This window comes from Oncorhynchus masou, chromosome 5 (assembly GCF_036934945.1).
Source record: "Oncorhynchus masou masou isolate Uvic2021 chromosome 5, UVic_Omas_1.1, whole genome shotgun sequence".
Taxonomy (NCBI): Eukaryota; Metazoa; Chordata; class Actinopteri; order Salmoniformes; family Salmonidae; genus Oncorhynchus; species Oncorhynchus masou.
The window spans coordinates 52361143-52385790 of NC_088216.1; the positions used below are offsets into that span (position 1 = coordinate 52361143).

General features: G+C 41.6%; 1 protein-coding gene, 1 long non-coding RNA gene and 1 pseudogene across 2 annotated transcripts; 1 reads left to right on the top strand and 2 right to left on the bottom strand.

Moving 5' to 3' along the window:
* Positions 1-9067: 9067 nt before the first annotated feature.
* Positions 9068-13911, bottom strand: LOC135529290 (phospholipase DDHD2-like). Its single transcript, XM_064958108.1, has 14 exons — positions 13720-13911; positions 13227-13316; positions 12935-13058; positions 12575-12664; positions 12202-12343; positions 11828-12036; positions 11440-11501; positions 11199-11327; positions 10975-11064; positions 10559-10705; positions 10015-10170; positions 9804-9909; positions 9378-9569; positions 9068-9081 (listed from the first exon to the last, which is right to left on the bottom strand). Exons 1-14 carry the CDS (start codon positions 13891-13893, stop codon positions 9068-9070), a joined length of 1725 nt encoding a protein of 574 aa, XP_064814180.1. The 5' UTR covers positions 13894-13911.
* A 282-nt stretch (positions 13912-14193) lies between these two features.
* LOC135527186 (uncharacterized) lies at positions 14194-15161 on the bottom strand. Its single transcript, XR_010453414.1, has 3 exons — positions 14923-15161; positions 14546-14626; positions 14194-14421 (listed from the first exon to the last, which is right to left on the bottom strand). It is a non-coding gene; the product is annotated as an uncharacterized LOC135527186 (long non-coding RNA).
* Positions 15162-16093: 932 nt separating this feature from the next.
* Positions 16094-22080, top strand: LOC135529306 (uncharacterized; annotated as a pseudogene).
* The last annotated feature ends 2568 nt before the right edge of the window (positions 22081-24648 follow it).

Genomic DNA, 24648 nt, shown 5'->3' on the forward strand with positions numbered 1-24648 from the left:
CAGACAGAGTAGGCCTACCTTTCCACTCCAGACAGAGTAGGCCTACCTTTCCATAGGCCTACCTTTCCACTCCAGACAGAGTAGGCCTACCTTTCCACTCCAGACAGAGTAGGCCTACCTTTCCATAGGCCTACCTTTCCACTCCAGACAGAGTAGGACCTACCTTTCCACTCCAGACAGAGTAGGCCTAACTTTCCAACCCAGACAGAGTAGGCCTACCTTTCCAACCCAGACAGAGTAGACCTACCTTTCCACTACAGACAGAGTAGGCCTACCTTTCCACTCCAGACAGAGTAGACCTACCTTTCCACTCCAGACAGAGTAGGCCTACCTTTCCACTCCAGACAGTAGGCCTACCTTTCCACTCCAGACAGTAGGCCTACCTTTCCACCCCAGACAGAGTAGGCCTACAAATGCAGAAAAATTTCAACTTTAACTGCTGGCTACTCTTCTTCCCTGACTTAACCCAACGAGAGGTCACAAGTGTTTCACTGAAAGCTGTCTGTGTTTAAACATCTTCTACTGTGCAGAAAGTGAATAGCTTAATCAATTGATAGTGACAGAGTTAGATTACCTCCCAAGCAAAGTCATGTTTTTGTCTCCTTGGCTATAGAAGGTGTAGCTCAGCCTCTGAATGAAAAGAAAGGAAACAACGATATTCCCATATGCATCAGAGTGACATCTTACGTGAGTATTTTACAGCTTGTTTCTAGCATAAAGCATTGTGGAGCAACGCGCTGTTATAGATCACTTTATATCATCCTGATCTGTTTTATTTTCTTCACAATCTTAAGCTAACAAGGGATAGGCCTGTGCTTTTAGCCATTTTCTTAGGCAAAAGCCATACCAGCTCAATTCGAGTCTTGATTTTAACATTACGGCACTTCACTGACATGGAGCTAGGCTATTTCAAGACTACATGGTGGATGGAGGAATTGACCGACAAATCCATGGATATAGCAGCCTATAGCCTAATGAAGACGATGAACTGAATTATATCTACTCGATTTTGCCTACTTGCAGCACCATGAGCTGTCCATTTCCTATTGATTGTGCCGTGGCAAGGTCAGTAACTCTGATGAATAGATCATGGGCAAGAAACATGTTGTTTTTAATCAAATCAATTGTAGCAAGCTATCAAAGTTGACCTCTGGTCCTCCTTCTCAACTTCACGCTCCTCATCTCAAACTGAAGAGAAAATAGGCCATAGGCTAGTCTCTGCACAAGGCCTAATCATTTAAAGGAAAATCGAAAGAAACCTTTGACTCTTCTCCTGAACTGCCACTGTAGCCCTACACAGCACAGCTATAGGTTCAGCAGCAGACAAAAACGTTTTTGATCAGCAAGAGCAGAGCAGGCCGGGGCTCAGGGTTGGAATATCCAGTGTGTAATGCAGACTACTTTTATTTACTCCATCCCAGCAGCTATCTTAGAAATGGAACCTTGCTCTGTGCTTCTCCCAGCATGCACTTCGTAGCCTATAGGCTATGGATCATTTGATTGTGACCACACTAAATAGCCTATAGTCGCCGATATATAGCCTAATAAGCAACTAATTCTAAAACACTGAGAAATATTGAAATGTCATCAATCACAAATGACAAGACCCTCCCCTGGACTAGTTTGTTTTTTAAAATAGCCAAACCCTCCCCTTGATTGAAATTGAAAAGGCATGACCCTCCCCCATTTCCCTCCATTTTCCTCTATGTCCATTTCAATCCATCCCTTATCAGGGAGTGATTATCTGACTAAAATGCATTGCATGCAATTCCTGTGGTATTTGGAACCCCGTTGGAATAGATGCTTTTCCCATGAATTTCAAATGTTACGGTACTTTTTTTGCACAGATATGTGCTCTTTAGCGTGAACAAAAAATACGTGTTAGCATACAGTAAGACAAACAGTAAGACAAACAGTAAGACAAACAACGCAACTTGGTGTGACAAGGAGAAGACATATGTAACACAAGATGTACTTCCTTTCTTACAGTTATGAACCCACACTGGATCAATGCCATGAATAAAACCAATACCTCATATCTGTTTGTCAAAGAACCATGGGAAAACTTTAAGGCAACTTTGTTTCAGGATTCAAGCTCACACAAGCCAGCAAAAACAGGTTCCGCAGCTCACACTGACTAATCCTTTGAGTTGCCTTTAATTTACCACAGCATAATGCTTCATTTCAGATTAACAGTCTATCTGGCAGGGTTGGACAGTCAAATCCTGTTGAACACAATCCGTTTAGAAAGTGAATGAATTCTATTCATTCATGAAGAGCCCTAGTGGGAACAATGGGTAGTGTTAATTCAATCAATTCATGAATTCATCAGTAGTTTCAAGTGTCAGAAAATACAAAACACAGGGATTGAGATTAAGGGTTGCCCTATTGACTGAGGCGAGTGACCTGAGTGGTCACGCAAGTTGAGACTGCTCCGTGTTTGCCCCATTGGGTCTGTGATTTTTTGTTTACTGATAACAACCAAAATGAAGTAGTCTGGTTGTCTTCCAGCTACTTTGTATTTTCGTGCAAACGATCATAATCATCGGGCAACCCAAAAATGACCTTTCAGACCTTAATATCAACCCCTGAAAACATTAGCACGATTTCCTTAGCACTGTAACAACATTGCCACAATGCTGCTCCGGTGACTTGTGCATAATAACAAAGGTCAAAGTGAGGTCACTGTCACATTGTAGTCATAAATACCAAACACCTCTCTATCACACACACACACACACACACACACACACACACACACACACACACACACACACACATACCTAGCCATCTCTACTGTACGGATTGCATACTAGAGATGCATAGCTAGCCATTAAAGGTAAAAACTCTCTGCTACAGACATACCTAACCATGTTTCCTATAGAAACTACCTATCAGAGATACAGTAAGAAGAACGCATCTTTATTGACCAATAATAGCATCATGGTAGGAGGACTATTTGTCTGTGCAGTTCGTCCCCAATACCGATGACAAAGATAGCCTTTTAGCACACGGCATGGCATTGCCACCTTGCTTTCACAGAACAATTACAATTATTTTCAAAGAGGCTCAATGATCTTCATAGATCATTTTCACGTTCAGTTACATGTTTAAGAACATCAAATCAAACACTGCTTGAAAGAAATTTGCTTCAACTTTTTATCCATCCATCCATTTGAGAACCGATTTAGTGAATCGTTATTTTACTGTAATCAATTCTGGACTGTATGTTATTACATACAGCGGCATGAAACAGGTTGACAAGAAATGTCAGCAAAGACGAGGTATGAACAGCCTGACATCTAGTGGTAAACTAAGATAAATGGCATTGTTTTTTGGGGTGAGGGGGTTAGGGGGTAGATCAACTTTAAAATATTGCAGATAGATTGTATCAATGTAATTGTCTGCATCCCTTCCAATCCCCCAAATACCCCCCAAATATATTATTTTGCAGATATATATATATATATATATATATACAGATCTTTTTAAAAATATATTTCCTTTATTACCCTCCAAACCTACCACCCCTCCTCCAACTGGAGCAAACGAGTGAACAACAACGCTTAGGCCTGTATTTCCAGCTTATACATACTATATACAGTTTATGGACACAGTCTATTTTACAATCATTTTATTCAGTTTCTTTTTAACTCTTGTCTTTCCTCTACCCCTCCCATATATTTATGATGTCCATCTATTTTGATTTCTATTTGTCATATCTTTCAAACTGTGCTCTTTCAAAAACGTTCAGAACCTATGTACTGTTTTACAGACACAGTGTGTTTTACATGAGTTATCTTGTTGTTATTAGCCCCAACCTTCAGCTCCGTTCAAACGTTGTTGGTAGTTGTTACAGGCATGACATGACTTCCCAAGGTTTGTCATCAAGATCTTCAACATCATAATTACAGAACGTTTTTTACACTTTATAGTGTACTTGCATTTAGGGACGTTGACTCCCCTACTCATACAGTCGGCCTATTTGCCACGATGGAACTAATAATGACCACGAGTGTGGGTCTAATGTGACATCATGTTAAAGGGATCCAAATCCATTCCGTACGTGTTTAAAGGTGTTATGATGGGGAGGTTACTAGGCAACCTCACACACAGACCAGACACATCTGGTGTAGGCCTACAGTACATCCTGGCCAGGGGCAGTGACAGTGCAGTCTTACTCAGCATTTCCATTGCGAGGCAGGGGACCATGAGCAATGCGTGGATGTGAAACAGCACAGTGTTGATTCAACGTCTCCCTAGCACTTCCTACTCAACAAATGATAACTCACCCACATCAGCGCAGCCAAACTGCTAGGGGAAACACTTAAAAACAACACGCTCCTGAAGTCCCTTCCACAACCACAAGTCTATAAATGGCAGGGTCATGGTAGTCTGGGAATCTCTCCCTGTAACTCCCTTTTCTAATACTGCCTGCTCACATATTACAATGATTATTTTATAATACTGATCACATAGTCCATTGTTTTCCCCTAGTGTTACTCAACAGGGTAGGCCTCATGAGCTCAATATAAATGGATTACATTAAATGGGATTCCTTCACCTCCCAAGATAACTTCTGCATTCCAGTTCTCCAAAATGGGAACATTTGTGGGAATTTCTTTTGATTCCCAGAAACCGCAGCTTGCTTCCATTCCACATGTGAAAGAGCGGACTGGGGCTGTACCTAAAACTATTATGTGCCGTCAAATCCTTACTTCCTCCAGCCATGTTTCCTCAATTCCTCTCAAAGCCCATTGGAGGACAGGATCCCCCCTCTGACCTCCTTCAATGAGCTTTGATAGGAATTCAGAAAGAAAATGACGGAGGAAGAAAAGCTTTGGCATTTAGTAACATTTTCAGACACAGCCATATGTTGGCTGCTCCTGCCCATTTAACCCCCACTTCCTGTTCAGCTGAGCCTCAGCCTCTGCCTGGGGTGTGTCTGAGAGTGACCTCATCTTCCTTCCAGCTCTGAGGGCCTCAGAAATGCCAAAAACACTACGGCACATGATGCAATGTGAATGCAAGTTTGAGGCTACCAGTAACCCAAAAATGTATTGTTTCTATGAGTTCTTCACTCGTATTCATTCAGTCATGTAACTGAAAGAAAACACATGGAAGGAAATGAACGTTCCAGCACGCTGGTTGTCAGTTTTTGACCCTCCGTCTGAGCTGTGCTCTTTCTGGGATATACGCTGTTTTTGTTTGCGGTGAAAGAGGATTGTGTGTGTGTGTGTCAGTGTGTGTGAGTGTGTGTGAGCGTGTGTAAGCCATGAGTAGCACCCTGTTCACTTCAGACAGACTTTACATTGCCTTATGTATAGTGCTGTGTGTGTACGGGTGAGCCTTGCCTTGTGTTGGCTACTGGAACGTTGGTCATTGGTCAACAAGCGGAAAATCTGTGGAAAGAGTTTCCTGTTGATGGACAATATCCACAATAAATCGAATGATTAATCAATCAATGTGAGAATCACATTATGAGAAAGGCAAATGCACTGTTGTGTGGTGAGTGCGTGCGTGTGCGTGTATGTGTACACGCGAAAGTGAAATCCTTGACCAAAACCCAGGTTTAGAACCCCTCTACATTGTTCAGATTGTCACTCTATCCTCCAGTCCTCTTATTAGCTCCCATACTTCAAAGACTCTCAAGCTACCTGCCCTTACATGAAGTCACTTTTCAGTCAGATGGGGTTTTCTTACTAGCAGGGTTGAAACAGTGCAGCCTGGCTGTGTTAGCCTAGAATTCAATCAAACCTGTCCTGCAGAAACCTAAGCCACTGCACTCAAACATGAACTAATGGTGTTAGGTAAATAACGGGCTGCCCCCACAAAAAGCTGGTTCAGACTTTTTAATTTCACAGCCTTCCTTTTTCATCCAAATAAAGGAAAGCATTTCAAGTGTGTTTAATTAGAGCAGGGATGAATTATCCCGTGGTTGAATGAGACTTACATAAACACAATACAAACACGTGTTAGAAAAGTCGAAAACAAGTCGCTCACACATGACCCACGACACCGGCGGTGGTGTCAGCTCAACTAGTTGTTTCCAGAGTTAAAGAGCTTATAACATTGCCAGACTCTCACACTGTAAGAGTGAAAGAAACTCATTAAAAGGATAAATGCTTGAATAGTAATCCTCCCTTGCCAGAACCCCCATCTTGACAGTTAATGCAGAGTTTTGGAAAATTAGGAATTTACATGTGATTCAAGCAGAACGGACAAGCTACAAAAAGAAGGATGATTCAGTGGAAGACATATTTTGCTCTCATTGAGGCTCATTCCTCGGGGTCTACTGATAACCTATATATTATAGAAATAACAAGATATTTGCATGTGAAAATGTAATGTGATGCATTTGCTCTATTGATTCCCCTATATGGTTGCACTTTACTCGAACCTATGTTATATGGGCTACAAAAAAACTGTTATTATCATGACACAACAAATGAACAGTCATGACTAGCCAACTTGTGTGATCTTATGCTAACTGACTTTACATGGTCATATTAGCCTACTTTCAATAAAACACAACTATATATCCAACAAGAAACTACAGGGCCTGTGTGAGTCCATGTATGATTCATAGGAAACTTCGAACAGATGAGACTATGGTTTCAAATCATGTTTTAAAAATTAATTGCTCTCATGGAACGTTACTCTATAAGTGGATATTGCGATTAATGTAAACTCACCCCATTCCGTACAAATGATGCAACCGCAACATTCAAACGAGGCTACAAAGAAAACTAATGGGACTGTAGCGACTGTGTTGACTTCAAAATCGGGGGTGTGAACTAGGTTTCTATTCAATCGTTGATCGACATGGTAATGGCTCTATAGTATTGGAGAAAAGTTGAAAAAACTGACCCTCCGTTACATTGTGACGTGTCATGCCGTAATGTACAGCACGCCATTTTTAAAAAGACCTGATGGGGCTCATTGCCTGCTTGAATTATGCAGAAACGGGCAGCGTTTAGGTCATGTAATTGATTCTGTTTGAAAGGGGAGAAATTGTGCTTTACAATGCTATTGACATTACAGTTGATCTGGAAGTATTACGTTTTGGGGGGGCTAAAATAAGGGCAATTGTACGGACCAAGGCGATGTAAGAGTTTACGTTATAGCCTAGTCTTTGGTGTCTGCAATATACGTTGTGTGACTTTCAACATGCAAGTACTGTCATGTCGCCCATGATCTTGTGCCAAATTGAGTTAAATAACTTTTAAAGCAAAATTATACTTCAAAATGTAATATAATTCATATTCCAAATTTGTTATGTGATCTTACATTTTAGTAGATACCATCACGATACATAACACAACGGTATCACTATCGATCTAACAGTATAGCGCTTTACATTTTTACAGGCAAAAACAGTCAACACAGAGCTGGCGATTATAGCCAATAGTCCAAAAGTTAAATGTCCTACCTTTCCAGTGAATTTACCGGATAAATCCGCAACCCAACTTTCAAGAGGCGTCAAAGATGGTGTTATGAAGTTATTTTCTTCACTATGAAAACGTTCCTTGCAAAGCACGATGTGATGGGCAGTCCAATGTCCCAACGCGTTCTTCAAAGAGAACTGCCCTGTGGCGTATATTCCACGCGGTGGGTGACGCGGATAAATGGGAAATTAACTTTCTGGCGGCTATGTGCCAGGAATGTGACTTAAAGACACAGTCGGTTAATGTTCGACATGAATCTTACAGATAGGAACACAATGCGTGGTCACTTCTCTTTGGAGAGCAAGGCTAAATAGGCAACAGTGTGGCATGGAGTCTACAGTAGCTATTAGATAAGCTATTGGCTGCAGAAAACAGTCAAATCCTTGCAGGATTTATTTCTGTTGTTCATAATTTCCTGAAAGTACACAGACACACACACACACACACCCACGTGCTACATTGCAACTAGGACATGGTCCAGCAAAAAGTGTGAATAAGCAGAATAGCAGCTTTAATTAAAAGTTGGTCACAGTTTCCATATTTGTAAACAAATTAGAACAAGCCCATAATCCTACAGTACATTTTAAATGCATTCTTATGCAAACAGTGCATTAGGTATCGACCAAAAATAACATTTTATGTAAATTTGCCATCTCCAGATCAAATCACAATTCAGATTAAAAATCACCATTTATTCAAAGTGCATTTACCAGAAGCCTCAATACACTTGACAGAAAAATAAATAGAAATGAAGCCATAAAAATGTGATGCATCCAGTCTCCTCTAGTAGATACACAACTCAAAAGATCCATCCTTTACATCAGGGATGGGCAACTCCAGTCCTCCTGGGCCTGATTGGCCTCACACTTTTTCTCCATCCCGAGCAAACACAGCTGACTAATCAAATTGCATTCTAAACCGAATATCATGATTAGGTGTTTATTGGAGTCAGGTGTGTTAGCTGGGGCAAAACTGTGACACTGATCAGGCCCTCGAGGACTGGAATTGCCCACCCCTGCTTTACATGGACATTTTAAGAAGCTAGAGAAGGATTCCCTTGCCCTCATAGATTTCTCTCAAAAGCAGCAACACGGTATCCTCAGAATCCCTGAAACACACAAGAAAACATGAGATACTGCAGAAAGCTAAAGAAAACATGTAAGCTTGTTCAATACAGCATGAGTCAGAGTCAACACTAGCTCAGTTGTTATTACCAGTAGCAGAGATGGCTCTGGATGGCAAACAGATACTCATTGAAGCTCTCTAGGGGTTTCTCTTGAAGGACGTAATCAAACCGACGTCCACCATTCAACATTCCAAAACTGATATTCTTCATCTCTGTAGGTGAGACGGTACCGTTTTGGGCCCTACTACCTGGAAAAGAGTATTGATGGAACAATCCGCTAACACAGTTCAAATGCTATTGTCTCCTTTTTGTCTTTAGGACAGCTGTTTTTAGTCAAGACTTTCGTGTTTTTAACGTAATATGTAATTGTTGTGCTGTATGTGTGTTTATAGTTTTGTTTAACATTGTGTTAGTGTATGTAATTTGTTTTGTCTGAAACATTGTTCCCCCTGCTGCTATTGGACCAGGTCTCTCTTGGAAAAGAGATGTTATCTCAATGAGAAAAACCTGTATTAATAAAAGGTCAAATAAAAAATAAAGGGACGTTTGGTTGCAGGCAGTGGTAACATGATAATACTCATGGTACATACAAAAAACATGTCACACAAAGGACAAATTACACCGAAAAAATAATTATATTATATTAAGTTGCTTTTAAAGGCCTACCTGTTTAGTAATGCTGTAATTACTAGAGTAACAACAGTGGAATTTGTTTTAGGGAATATGAAGAATAAAGTAATGCATGTATGGAAAACCATTGCACATGGTTCCTAATAAATTAGTGAATAAATTAATGAGCAAACTAAAGTAATAAATAAATGAGAACAATCTCTCACCTTCTGACTCCTGAGGTGGCAGTGCAGCTGTGGTTCCTACACTGGCCACTGGGGGCAGTGTGTTGACAGGTAGCGTGGTGAGGGTCTGCCACACACCACGCAGAGTACTGATGGAGAGCAGCAGATCTGAGCTGACTCGCTTCAAGCTGTCTTTCAGCTCTGGGGGACACAATGTCAACACAGGGTCACTGCATGGGAGCACAAGGTGAATGAAAGTTTCCACACGCTCATTGGATAGCAAAGATGTAGGTCAGTGTTTTAAATGATCAGGCAGGTCAGAGCTTTAGTAATGCTCGCTTAGGGTCTTAACAAAAAGCTCATGACATATGGGGTTACCATATCTTGAAATGTTTCTGTAATGTTCAGATCAAAGCTTCACGCCTCAGGTCTCACCGAGATGCATCCTCTTCCTGCCCTTGTGATGTGGGATTAGCATTGGGGGCAGGTCCACCCCTGGAGTCACCACCATGGGCTCAATCCTGAATGCCACCGGGTCAAACTGCAAGGAGGAAAAACACATTGTCAGGTCCTTATGAATATTCATGGCTTTGATTGACTTTAGCTCCAATAAGCATTTTTACTAACATATGATCCATAAACATACTGGATGGAAGATGTTGTAGAAGCTCTTGCAGGTGGGGAGGCTGTATTTGGGGTCGATCCTCTTCAGGCCGCGCACCGTTAGGAACATCCCTATAGGAGAACCCAAGGCAAAGAAGGCCTGCGGCTGGAAGGCCAGCTGAGGGTACACAATGGACACCTGGGCAGGAAGGGCAGGGGTACATGATTAATACTAATTCAGTATGCTCCATGTATAAATTCTGATATATTTCTTCCCTTTCTGGAACTAAGCATGGATATCAAAACTCAACTCACATTTTAAAATTTAATTTAATTCATTTAGATTTTCAGTTGTAATAACTGCATCAAGACATTCTATTAAATATATTCTCTTTAATCCATAATTTGGCTTAGAGTGCTGTTTTTGTTTTGTTTGTTGTTTTAAATCATCTGTTCACTGGGTTTTGTACACAAAATAATGTATACTTTTTAGCCAGATATGTGCACCATGGCATTGCTCTCTCTCGCTCCACTGTATGTGCATGTGTACATGTTACAGTATGCAGTCACTGTTGTTGTTTGTTTACCTGGCCAATGCCAATGTCAAAGTACTTGTAATCCACTGGGCTGGTGGAGGGGGCGTCTGAGAGGAGCGTTGGTTGTTCTTGGACCTGGGAATACACACCTGGAACGCCAGGAACTGTCTGGGATGTTCCTGTCCTGAATTCCTGCTTCTGGGCCGAAGGATGGATGTATAGATTAGATAGCTCCAATAACAATCTAAACAATATAACTTCATCAGGCTGTTGGTTCCAGCTTGCAGCCCATTTACAAACAGTTAGGATGGAATATCGTCAGGGTTAAGACTACAGACGGATAGGAAGCTACGCACAATAGATCCAATAGACTGGAATGTCAGATCAAAGAAGCTTGGGGAAAATTTCACATGATGGCTATGTTTGACAATGCATGGTACCATTTGGAAGTGGATAGGATTTCATACCTCTCTCCATCTCTTCAACAAGCACATGATCTTCTTGCGAGGCCCCAAGGGTATTCCCAAGTCCTTCAAGTCTGTCTCCGAACAGAGAGTCTAGTCAATAGATAGAGGACACACACAGTTAGAAAGTCACAGACACACACACACACACACACACACACACACACACACACACACACACACACACACACACACACACACACACACACACACACACACACGCTTACCAGTGATTCTAAGTCCATTTGCTCCTTTGTAAGCATTTGGAAAAACTTGCCCAATCCGAAATTCCTAAGTGTTTCCTCAAAGCTCTCAAAGTTAATGGAGGTTGCTTCACTTGGGCTGCTGACACTACTCTGAAGCAGAAGAAATATAGGATCAACATTGAGCTAATCAGAATAAATATGCTGGTGGTTGTGGCCATGGCCAAAATGTAGCTGTACATTTTGTCAGTTGCCTACTACTTACTATCTTTTCATCTGTGTTATGTATTTCTTGATTTGTCAGAAGGTCAAAGAGGATCAGAGAACCTAGAAAAGTCATATTAATAAAGAATATGAATTACTATAATGGTTATTAATACTACACTCCTAGAAAAAAAGGTACTATCTGGAACCAAAAAGGGTTCTTCAGCTCTCCCCATAGGAGAACCCTTTGAAGAACCCTTTTTGGTTCCAGGTAGAACCCTTTACACAGAGGGTTCTACACATATCCCAAAAGAGTTCTACCTGGTAACCAAAAAGGGTTCCCCTATGGGGACAGCTGAAGAAACCTTTTGGAAACTTTTTTTCTAAGAGTGCAGTTTTTCCTAATAAAGTCAGAAGAAAAAGTTGGGAGAGGTCTATGAGGTACTGACCCAGACTGTGTCCAGTCAGTGACACTGCACCAGTGAATTGTGGGTGGCGCTGAAGGAATATGTGGTGGAGGCGGTTGATCTCTGAGGCCACGGTGTCTATGATGGTCTTGCAGTAGGTGGGGCTGTTGTAGAAGAACAGGTCCAGCACTGTGCCGTTGCTGAACTGACGCAGACGACTGATGCTGGGCAGTGTGATCCTCTGGATATCCCTGTTGGTAAGAGGAAGTTAAGAATGATTGTATTAGTGTGTGTGTTTGTGTGCGTGCCATTCTTTTGTGTGAAAAACCACAAAACCCAGATAACAGACAATTTAAACAACAAACAACACAAAAACAGCACTCAAAGCCAAATGATGGAACAGTCCAAGGCCTTACTCATCCACTCCAGTGGCGTCCCCATGCAGCACCCGGTGCCAGTTGATTGGAATGAACTCCACGCGGCCCATGTGGGTGCCATCTTGGCTCTGCTTGAAGTGACTGCTCAGCAGGCTGAGTGAAGCATCGCGGAAATCATTCACTACAGGCGGTAGAGAGTGCTTTAGTATGTTTATGATATGCTTTGGCATGTTGGTACAGTTAACTGGTAGGCCTTTTGTTTCAAGTAATATGGTCATCTTAACCTATCAAGTCTGCATTAATCAATGTATGGGAATGTCTGTGAGAAAAAAATGAATTGTGAAAAAGGGAAAAAGCAGAGTGCAGGTAAAGGTAAAGTTTTAGTGGTAGGGGTCAAAGGTTATACACACACCACATTCAACGACCCCACGCAGCTGGATGTCACAGGCCGGTCCAACGCCATGTACCATGAAGACAAGGTGGTCGACTTGGTAAGGCTCTCCTGAATGACCAACAACACAAATAAGGTCTACTGTGTAAGGAATTGTAATTTGGTGTCATGTAAATACCAACGTGCACATGGTCCAATGCATTGGATGCTCCACAACTTGAGTTCTCTGCAAACAATGCAATATCCATTGTTCAGGCCAATTCACAGTACTGTTCGCATGAAACACAAATAGAAGTACAGTATAGGTGTGACAACCTCACACAGAGGTGTAGAAATCAAAGCCCATGGTGAAGATGTAGGCCTATACATTTGTGGGCTTACCTTCAGGTATCTCTATTGAAATACCCTCCAGCCCCCTTTTGACGGTCCTGGGTCGACTTTGCTCAGAGGCAGAGGGGAAGCTTATCCAGTACTTCGACGGGATTGTCTGTTGCTGTGTCATAAGCTAATGGAGACAGAGCAAGGAATAGAAACTTTGTTGCATTTTATTTTACAGTCCAATATTTGCATCTCTACCGACAAACCATGCAGGTACTAGTGACAGTAAGATAGTGTCAGTAAGATATACTGTGCTTCTGTACATGTCAGTTATGGATGGGAGAGGGGGTCATACCATACGGCTGTGCAACACCACCGTTTCTCCAGTGGGGAATTCTAACTTCCTCGTCCAGTCATTCAGCGTCACTGATATCATGTAAGCCTCCTGTGAATACAGTGATGCAAATGTAACGGACCCTTGTCTCCTGCACTCCAGGCATTAGCCCCGGGAGGTAACACAAGTACTGGGTTATGTGGTTGACCAAGGTTCAAACCTGGTCAGTCATACTGTATATGTTATTGACAATATTACCAAGGTTTGATTGACAGATTAACAAGGTCATTACCAATCCGCAGTATACCCCTTTCAGACGGTAGAAAGAAGTAAATACTGGCCCCGCAAAACTATGGTACAAAGATAAACACCAAGGTATCAAGGTAGATATTGTATCAATTTGTAATGATTGGCATTTGTGTGTGTCCGATATGGCACCTATATAGTGCACTTCTATTGACCAGGCCCTGTATACTATATAGGGAACACGTTGTCGTTTCAGACTGTGTCCTACCTCCAGAATGAGACTGGTGTGCTCTGGGTAAGGGGTGTAGGAGGTATCCTTGTCTCCTTTGTGGAACCAGGAGCAGCGCCTGACCTCCGAGGGGGGCTGCTCCCAGTACACCGCGTAACGCCGCCTCTCCTTCAGCCTCACATCGAAACGCCTACCCTCTGTGGCTACCACCATTTCCTCCACCCCACAGGTCTCCCCTGTTAGGAGCAAACCCACAATTATGATATGGTTATTGTCATCTTTATCATTGCTATTATCATCAGGGATCACTCATTACATCCCATGTCTGATTGAACAGCACAGCCCAAATGAACAAAACCATAACACTCCACATTACAGCAAAAGTTGTAATTACATAGTATGGTAACAAGTTATAATTAATCACAATGAAAACATTACTTGCCTAGATAGTCCTTAATTTCAGTGTAACTATATTCTTGTTTCGGGGTAATACATCCCACATAATATGGTGCTATAGTATGAAGGGGCAACAATACAGGAACTATTTGTATTATTTGTAAAAGTATGATGAATTGTCTCATGCCATGTTTGTGTGCCTCTTCCAGCCTTGGTGAGTCCTCCCTGCTGAAAGGAAACCAGGAGTCTTTACAGTCCACCTGCTGCTCGCAGTGGAACCAATGGTGCTCCACCGGCTCATATACACCTTCTATCATACCGTTCATGGCAGCTAGATAAGAGAATCTAGGAAAAAGTGGAAGTGAATAGAACAGAACATCATTCTTAGATTTTCTCTATAGGGAACATTCATATGTGTCGTCTGCTTTTAAATAAAATAAATATAGAAAGAGATAAAGAGAAAGCTCACCTACTGTCTGGCTACTGTATGAGGATGGAGGGGTAATTTGAGAGGCTCAGGTTGATCACCCAGGCAGCTTTAACGGACCACCTGGGAGGCACAAACAGCATTTCTAATATTTACACATTCATCTGATGCTAGGTTTCAGGGACAATATCATTGTTTTAGATGCTAGCTAAGAGCTGGCAATTGGATATTTTGAATCCTTGAAATACAAGAAACATAGCAAGCACATGTTTGTGTCCTATCCGTGGATAGACGGTGTTGAGTAAAAACATACCATCTCTTAACATACTGGGAATGTTTGCTAGGAGTGAATATCATGAATTCCTCTCATACTCACATTCTTTAAAAGTAGAGAGCAGGCATCAGAAATAGCTACATACCTTCAATGTACAGCTAATGTTATAGTATGGGACTCCATCAAATATGGCGGTTCCTCCTGAGTGGATCTCTCTGTTGAAAGTTGCAAATAGACGTCCTTGGAATATATCCAAATCCAAAAGCATTTAGATATTGTTGAAGGCAACAACAAAAACAGCACGGTTTGTTAAGTTTTCCAACAAGGGGGAATTTCCTCTGATTGACTTCACACTTTGCAAGCTTGTCTCAACACTCATGTGTTCTGAATGACTTCACTGGTTTAGTGACTCAGAGTGGGATCAAAGGTCAATTCCAATCACGATGAAGAGGTGTGGGGAAATAGCAACCCAAAAGTAGACCTGTAGGCTATAATCACAGAAGAGAGAAAGTACCCAAATCTCTCTAACAATTGTGTTTTAACTCATTAATAATGATTTGCTAATTTGGTTCCAAGCTTAGAGTGGGGAATGGAAACACATGCAAAGTTTTACATGACTATCGCTTTATCACATAAAGATAAGCAATAATGTCCGTCTTTGACACTTTAACTTCAGTCAGTCCACATCTACACGGTAGTCAAATCTAAATCAGATCTACAACACACATGTTGTATGTATGGAGTAAAGTGTAAAAGGTGCTTGCCAACTGAATGGTCCTGATAATTTAAGACAAGGGGTCAGTGGGTTCTGCTTTCCATTAATCATCTCTTACATAGGACAATGTTCCACCTGTGTGGCATACTGTGCATAGACATGGAATCACCAGATCAGAAACATTGATATTATTTAGCATGACAGCCTAGAAATGCAACCCTGTCTTTACCTCTTGCAATAGACTGCACAGATTAAGTCAGGAGAGTGGGCTTCTTGTTGTTGATGGTTAGGGGTGAGACCATAAAGTCTTTGTTGACTTGCAGTCTCTCCCCTCCCATAGACAACTTAAGGCAATAAACAATTTCACAAATTATTGACATTTTGAAGAACTAAGATAAGTTTGCTTTTACATGAAATGCTCATATCTATTTACTGATAGCCCATGGACATGTCTGAGGGAATGTTTATGTTTGTGCTTTTCTTTTAACATCCCGAAAAGCCGACACGGAGTTGTCTGGTCTCTTCAACCAACGCCGACTCAATAACATTGTACGGATTGTAATTCCTAATTAACACATACGAAACGAAATATCATACTGTAATGAAACAGCAGGGAGCAGGTCTCGAACCCTCGACCTTTGAGCCAGAGTTCCGGCGCGCTATCCACTGTGCCGCAAAAGCACGCTCGTGCGGCAGAGTAGATTTCCGCGCTTATAAACCCAGGGTCTTTACACTACTCCCTCCTTTCAAAGAGCGCGTCCTCGCACTAGATTGCGACTCTACGTTTTACAGGAACGCGCGCACCGGCCAAGCACACGCACGGTCGTGGATGCAAGTCTACCCTTGATCATGACTCTCAGTTCCATGACATTACACATAAGAGTAATTGGAAGAAGACGCAGCTTTTGACAATTGATTTATGCCATAGAATGAGTTGGTGTTTCTGTACAGTTGGTGTTTCTGTACTGTACATAGAATGAGTTGGTGTTTCTGTACTGTGAGGTACCATGGACGAGATAAGAGCCTTGACTTAGGGTCCAAACTCTGTACAATAAGAACAGTCTTCATAGCAAATGCTGTCTGGCTGGGGGATACTCATTTCTCAAATATCAAGTCTCCCCTGTGACCCATTCCACACATCTGTTTGTCATGTAGACTAAGGGGGTGTGTCTTGGCCATATAAAATATCTTTGTATTCTTTGTGTCTGGGCCCTCAACCCAACAGTCAAGAGTGTTGTGTCAACCAGGCATCGTTATTGCAGAGCACTCACATCATTCATTTGTGTGTGTGGCGTGAACTGCTTTCCTTATTAATGAGGTTTGCATAAAGTAATATCCTGATTGGTGATTGACCTTGTCTCTACTCTATTGATTAGTATTTCCACGATTTGTTGGAACAAAAATCTAAAATTTGGACTCATCAGACGAAAGGACAGATTTCCACCGGTCTAATGTCCATTGCTCGTGTTTCTTGTCCCAAGCAAGTCTCTTCTTATTATTGGTGTTCTTCGGTAGTTGTTTCTTTGCAACAATTTTACCATGAATGCCTGATTCACACAGTCTGCTCTGAAAAGTTGATGTTGAGATGTCTGTTACTTGAAATCTGTGAAGCATTTATTTGGGCGGCACTTAATTGTCAATTTCTGGGGCTGGTAACTCTAATGAACTTATCCTTTGCAGCAGAAGTAACTCTGGGTCTTCCTTTCCTGTGGCGGTCCTCATGAGAACCAGTTTCATCATTGCGCTTGATGGTTTTTGCGACTGCACTTGAAGAAACGTTCAAATTTCAAAAACAATTCCGGATTGACTGACCATGTCGTAAAGTAATAGAGGACTAACATTTCTCTTTGCTTATTCTTTCCATAATATCGACTTGGTCTTTTACCAAATCTTCTGTATACCCCCCCCCCCCCTACCTGGTCACAACAAGCAACACCCACCCATAGCATGCACTCCAGCAGGTATATTGCACTGGTCATCCCCAAAGCCAACACTTCCTTTGGCCGCCTTTCCTTCCAGTTATCTGCTGGCAATGACAGGAACGAATTGCAAAAATCTCTGAAGCTGTAGTATGATTTTTCCCTCTCTAACTTTATTATTACTTACCCTCTTGCTCTTTTGCAACCCAGTATCTCTACTTACACATCATCATCTGCACATATATTACTCCAGTATTAATGCTAAATTGTAATTATTTTTGCCTCTATGGCCTATTTATTGCCTACCTCCCTACTCTGCTACATTTGCATGCACTATACATAGATCTTTCAATTTTTAAAAATTTGTATGATTGACTGTACATTTGTTTGTGTAACTCTGTGTTGTTGATTTTGTCGCACTGTTATGCTTTATCTTGGCCAGGTCGCAGTTGTAAATGTGAACCTCTTCTCAACTTGCCTACCTGGTTAAAGGAAGGTGAAATAAAAATATATAAATAAATAAACAACACAACTGATTGGCTCAAACGCATAAAGAAGGAAAGAAATTCCACAAATTAACTTTTAACAAGGCACACCTGTTAATTGAAATGCATTCCAGGTGACTACCTCACGAAGCTGGTTGAGAGAATACCAAGAGTGTGCAAAGCTGTCATCAAGGCAAACGGTAGCTACTTAGGATATAAAATATCAAAAATATATTTTGATTTAACACTTTTTTGGTTACTATATGGGAAATCAAAAGAAAACAGCCAAGACCTCAGAAAATAAATTGTAGACCTCCACAAGTCTGGTTCATCCTTAGGAGCAATTTCCAAATGCCTGAAGGTACCACGTCATACCGCTCAGGAAGGAGACGCGTTCTGTCTCCTAGAGATGAATGTACTTTGGTGCGAAAACTGCAAATCAATTCCAGAACAACAGCAAAGGACCTTGTGAAGATGTTGGAGGAAACCGGTACAAAAGTATCTATATCCACATTAAAACGAGTCCTATATAAACATAACCTGAAAGGCAGCTCAGCAAGGAAGAAGCCAACGCTCCAAAACCGCCATAAAATAGCCAGACTATGTTTTGCAACTGCACATGGGGACAAAGATCATTTTGGAGAAATGTTATCTGGTCTGATGAAACAAAAATAGAACTGTTTGGCCATAATGACAATCGTTACATATGGAGGAAAAAGGGGGAGGCTTGCAAGCCGAGGAACACCATCCCAACTGTGAAGCACGGGGGTGGAAGCATCATGTTGTGGGGGTGCTTTGCTGCAGGAGGGGCTGGTGCACTTCACAAAATAGATGGCATCATGAGGAAAGAAAGTTATGTGGATATATTGAAGCAACATCTCAAGACATCAGTCAGGAAGTTAAAGCTTGGTAGCAAATGGGACTTTCAAATGGACAATGACCCCAAGCATACTTCCAAAGTTGTGTCAAAATGGCTTAAGGACAACAAAGTCAAGGTATTGGAGTGGCCATCACAAAGCCCTGACCTCAATCCCATAGAAAATGTGTGTGCAGAACTGAAAAAGCTTGTGCGAGCAAGGAGGCCTACAAACCTGACTCAGTTACACCAGCTCTGTCAGGAGGAATGGGCCAAAATTCACCCAAATTATTGTGGGAAGCTTGTGGAAGGCTACCCACAACGTATGACCCAAGTTAAACAATTTAAAGGCAATGCTACCAAATATTAATTGAGTGTATGTAAACTTCTGACCCCTTGGGAATGTGATGAAAGAAATAAAAGCTGAAATAAATAATTCTCTCTACTATTATTCTGACATTACACATTCTTAAAATAAAGTGGTGATCCTAACTGACCTAAGACAGGGAATTTCTACTTGGATTAAATGTCAGGAATAGTGAAAAGTTTAAATGTATTTGGCTAAGGTGTATGTAAACTTCCCGACGTCAACTGTAGATATATTTATACATAAATATATGACTGTGGATATGTATTACTCTATATTTTGTTTTGTATTGTGTTAGCTATAACAGGAAACGTTATACAATGTTGTATGTTATGAAATGCTTTTATATCTACAGTGCTACCTTTTTACTTGTATGCACCTGGAATTTTTATTTAGAAGCACCAGTGCACCTAAATAAAAAATTAAGGATTTAAACTTGTATCTCTATTTTTCATTGTGCTCCTAAATTTCTTTGTGAGTGCCTACATTTTTATCGTAGGTGCTCCTTGTTTAATTTTTAAAAAGATTTTAAAAATAAATTTAAAAAGTCAATGTAGAGCCCTGTTTTGGTTGTCTACTTCTTATTGGTTATGCATGTTTAATTTATTTTGATGTTTTATTCCAATATATTCATTAGTATATTTGGATACATTTGCATTTACAATGCCAATCTGACAATTTGGACTACTAATTTACATGTTTTTGTTAGGGATCCTATTTATTGTCCAAAAGGCCCAACTGTGCCACTCTCCCATCCACGGCATGCATTCGCTACTATCAGATGTCTCTAACTACACTGCCCTACAATCACACGCTCCCAGGCCCATTTTATACGGATGTACCTCAAACTACCGGTGGCGCCATGGCTGCGTTCCAGTTCGCATTCTTCATGAGTCCTGCGCAAGGTTCAAGGAAGTTAAGGCCTCTCCAGCTGAAACTTTCCCGTCCCCAGCAGAGAATAGAGTCCCAGTCCCCACTGCCACATCCTCGCAGGCTGCAAACTCCAAACATTCCCCAGACTGAGTGGTAGCGCCTAAATAAATTGGGCAGAGAGTAGCGGACGAACTAAAGAACTACTATCACGGATGTCGGTTGGCTTGGGATTGACACGAACATCGCAAGGAGGATGGTGTGGAGGTTACTACACGGCCAACCACTCACGAGGAGAGAGCGCAGAAGGGTAAAGCAACTTAATCCACAGGTACCTTCTATGCACACATCTGTATTGATACTCAAGGAAAGGTTAGAGAATTGAGTGGAGTGATTCTCTGGCTGTCAGTCTGTTGCCTGTTGATGTGCTATCAGCCCTATCACTGCAGTCGTGTAACTGTTGCCAATTTGCAGTCGAAAGCTGCGGAGCAACTACCGGTATGTTACCTATGGGCGATTGCGCCGGTATGGCCCGAAATATATATTTTTTGTATTGCAGATTTGTTCTGGCAATTCTCACATAGAAACGTAATTGGGAGGAAGGGTGTTTAACATTCTTTTTTACATTTGTATCGTGATGAAAGTGTCCCTTTCAGGCCCTTTTTAGACCTATACATGCCTCTTGCAAGACCCTATGATCCGTGAAACATACATGGTATAGACACCATCTGGGTGTCATGAAACTCCTTAGTAGTGTGCTTTAAAATATGTAGTATCTCTATATTCTGAAAAATATAATATTTCACATTAATTTATTCATATCTCATAAGTACCATTTTTAATTTAGCAAAAAATAAATACAATTATTTGGGACTATATACTCTTCATCCAGCACATCACATTTTCAGAGTGGGTTTGATTTGATTTGATTTGGATCTCTTTTAGTCCCCATTTGGACGAATCTTCCAAAAGTCCTTAAACATTAAAATACAATTTATAATATGAACACATTTGCACATATAACACACTATTACAAACATACATAATATACTAACACAATGACCAATAAATACTCAATCTAAAAAATATAGATTCTTCATCTACTATAGTCCCACAACATTTCTATGTATTATATTGAAATTGTTTTAAAATCATGTTGTAACGGCCGTTCTTAGTGGAAGAAGGTGAGGACCAAAGTGCAGCGTCATATGTGTTCATGATGTTAATATTTCATGAATCAAACTGAACACTGAAATACAAAACAACAAAGTGGAAGAACGAAACAACAACGAAACAGTCCTGTCTGGTGAAGGTGCGGACTCCGGCCTGCAAAACCTGAACCTATAGGGGAGGGTCTGGGTGAGTGTCTGTCCGCGGTGGCGGCTCTGGCGCGAGACATGGACCCCACTCCACCATAGTCTTTGCCCGCCTCTTTACCCGCCTCCGTGGCCTATTTAGAGCGGAGACCGTTGCCGCCGACCTCGGACTGGGGACCCTAGCAACGGGTCCCAAATGGACGGGAGATTCTGGCAGCACCGGACAGGCGGGAGACTCTGGCAACTCCGGAGTGAAGGGCGATTCCGGCAGCTCTGGAGTGACGGGAGATTCCGGCAGCTCTGGAGTGAAGGGCGATTCCGGCAGCTCTGGAGTGAAGGGCGATTCCGGCAGCACCGGAGTAACGGACGACTCTGGCAGCTCCTGACTGACCGGCGGCTCTGGCAGCTCCTGACAGACGGGCTACTCTGGCAGCTCCTGACAGACGGGCTACTCTGGCAGCTCAGGACAGACGGGCAGCTCAGGACAGACGGGCGACTCTGGCAGCTCAGGACAGACGGGCGACTCTGGCAGCTCAGGACAGATGGGAGACTCTGGCAGCTCTGGACAGGCGGGAGACTCTGGCAGCGCTGGACAGACGGGAGACTCTGGCAGCACTGGACAGGCGGGGGCCTGCCACTGAAGGCCTGATGTGTTGAGGAGGCACCGGATAGACCGGACCGTGGAGGCGCATTGGAGGTCTCGGGCACCGAGCCTGCTCAACCCTACCTGTCTGGATGCTCCCCGTAGCCAGGCCAGTGTGGCGAGGTGGAATAGACCACACTGGGCTGTGCTGGCAACCCGGGGACACCATGCGTAGGGCTGGTGCCATGTACCCCGGCCCGAGGAGACGCACTGGAGACCAGATGCGCTGAGCCGGCTTCATGGCACCTGGCTCGATGCCCACTCTAGCCCGGCCGATACGAGGAGCTGCTATGTAAATTAAATTAATCTGTTTTATGTTAATTTCAAAATGACATTTCAGAAATCACATTTGAGATAATTGTGTTACAGCAGTAGCATATAGAGGATTTAGTATGAAACTGATTAGTATTAGTGGATTAGTGGATCATCAATCCATTGGACAATAGCTTGTTTGGAAGAATGTATGTTTACATTGTTGCTCAGTAATTTAATTTTCTTTGTAAAAAAATCTGCAAAATGATTGGCAATATCAACTGGTTTTGTTATTATTCTCCCGTCAACCTCCACACTAGATGGGCATGATGAGATAGATGTACCAAGTAAGCCCTTAACTGTGTTCCATACCTTTTTAGAATCGTTTTTACAATCAATAAACGTATCGTTGTAAAATAACTTTTTTTTTTTCGATTCAATTTAACTGCATAATTACGTAATGTTCTATAATTCTGTTCATCAATTTCTAATTTTGATTTGGCAGCTAAGACTTTTGCCATATTTTTTTGAGAAAAAGCCTCATGCAGTTCATCATCAATCCATGGAAATGGACAGGCACCAACAGTACTCTTTCTTATAGGGGCGTGATGGTCCATTACCTCAGTGAGCAAATCAATAAAACATTCTGTAGCGTGATTTAAATCATCCTCTAGATAAATCATCTCCCAGGTTACAGCAGCCAAATCATTTAGAAATAGCTCATGATTAAATGTTTTAAAATGTATTTTGACCACAATCCTAGGGGGGTTCTTTGGAACCTTGGTGTTCATGGTTATGGTCACAATATTATGGTCTGTCCAGCCCACTGTCATTGATCTGGCTTTTGAGCATTTGCAATGGTATATTGCAGAAAATCAGATCAATGCATGTGTCTGAACGATGACCCAACTTAATTGAAGATCTAGTAGTATCATTAACCATTTGTTTCAAACCACAGTTCTTGGCATATCTCATCAATTTTGTTCTATTCAAATTATTGTGATCCTTCCAATTTATATTAAAATCACCCAAGATAAATACATCTCTGTTGGTATATGTGGCCTGGTCAAACCCAGTACATAAGTCATCCAGATAGGACACCTTAGAGCTAGGAGGTCTATACACACATCCTACCAATATGGGTGCCTGGTGAGGAAGATGTATTTGAGCCCATAGTGCCTCTATTTGACCTACATTAAGGTCATCCCTCCTCTTAAAAGGTATATGATTCTGAATATACAGTGCAACACCCCCGCCATTCCTATTCCTGTCCCTTCTCAGTAGACTATATCCTTGAATGTTCATTTGCCCATCATTTACAGATGCATCTAAATGTGTTTCCGTCAAGGCCAAAATATGAATATTATTTATGTTGGCCAAGTTAAAAACCTCATGTATTTTGTTAGGAAGGCTACATACATTAGCCTGAGATATATGCAACCCTTTCCTTATCAAGTGAAGATCAATAGAGCCTGTATTCGTTATAGTTGAAGTTGTCATGGTACACTACAACACACAAACTCAGATTTGAATTAAATTAAATTAAAATGGCCAGGGAGTTACTCCAGAGTCCCGATACAATTGCCCGTTGATACAAAGTTTATCCATCACCATGGAGACTCGTTGATTCAGGCAACACTTTTCCTTCATGATGGGATATACTCTTTTTCTGCTGCTTGAAGAAATTATGAATGTAATACATAGAAATTGATGTACTTGTAGAGTATGTGATGTACTTGTAGTGTATATTGTTTTAAAATGATCTGTCTAAAAAATGAACAAAATCTAAAAGGGTACTTTTGAGATACCAATATAGTTTAGGGCCGTGCTGGCATGGAATCACTCCTACAGTGGGGCAAAAAGTATTTAGTCAGCCACCAATTGTGCAAGTTCTCCCACTTAAAAAGATGAGAGAGGCCTGTAATTTTCATCATAGGTACACTTCAACTATGACAGATAAGATGGGAAACAAAAATCCAGAAAATCACATTGTAGGATTTTTAATGAATTTATTTGCAAAATAAAAAATACTTTGTTATATACCCTTTTTTGGCAATGACAGAGGTCAAACGTTTTCTGTAAGTCTTCACAAGGTTTTCACACACTGTTGCTGGTATTTTGGCCCATTCCCCCATGCAGATCTCCTCTAGAGCAGTAATGTTTTGGGTCTGTTGCTGGGCAATACAGACTTTCAACTCCCTCCAAAGATTTTCTATGGGGTTGAGATCTGGAGACTGGATAGGCCACTCCAGGACCTTGAAATGCTTCTTACGAAGCCACCCCTTCATTGCCCGGGCGGTGTGTTTGGGATCATTGTCATGCTGAAAGACCCAGCCAAGTTTCATCTTCAATGCCCTTGCTGATGGAAGGAGGTTTTCACTCAAAATCTCACGATACATGGCCCCATTGATTCTTTCCTTTACACAGATCAGTCGTCCTGGTCCCTTT

Bases quoted from the DNA above. Each gene is read 5' to 3' on its own strand.
- LOC135529290 (XM_064958108.1), bottom strand. From the start codon at position 13,893: ATGGTGGTAGCCACAGAGGGTAGGCGTTTCGATGTGAGGCTGAAGGAG. The intron at 12,037-12,201 runs GTAAGGCCTTGG...TCTTACCAACAG, and splicing joins GACGCCACTGGAGTGGATGA to GGATATCCAGAGGATCACAC. The intron at 11,065-11,198 runs GTAAGCGTGTGT...TCTATTGACTAG, and splicing joins AAATGGACTTAGAATCACTG to ACTCTCTGTTCGGAGACAGA.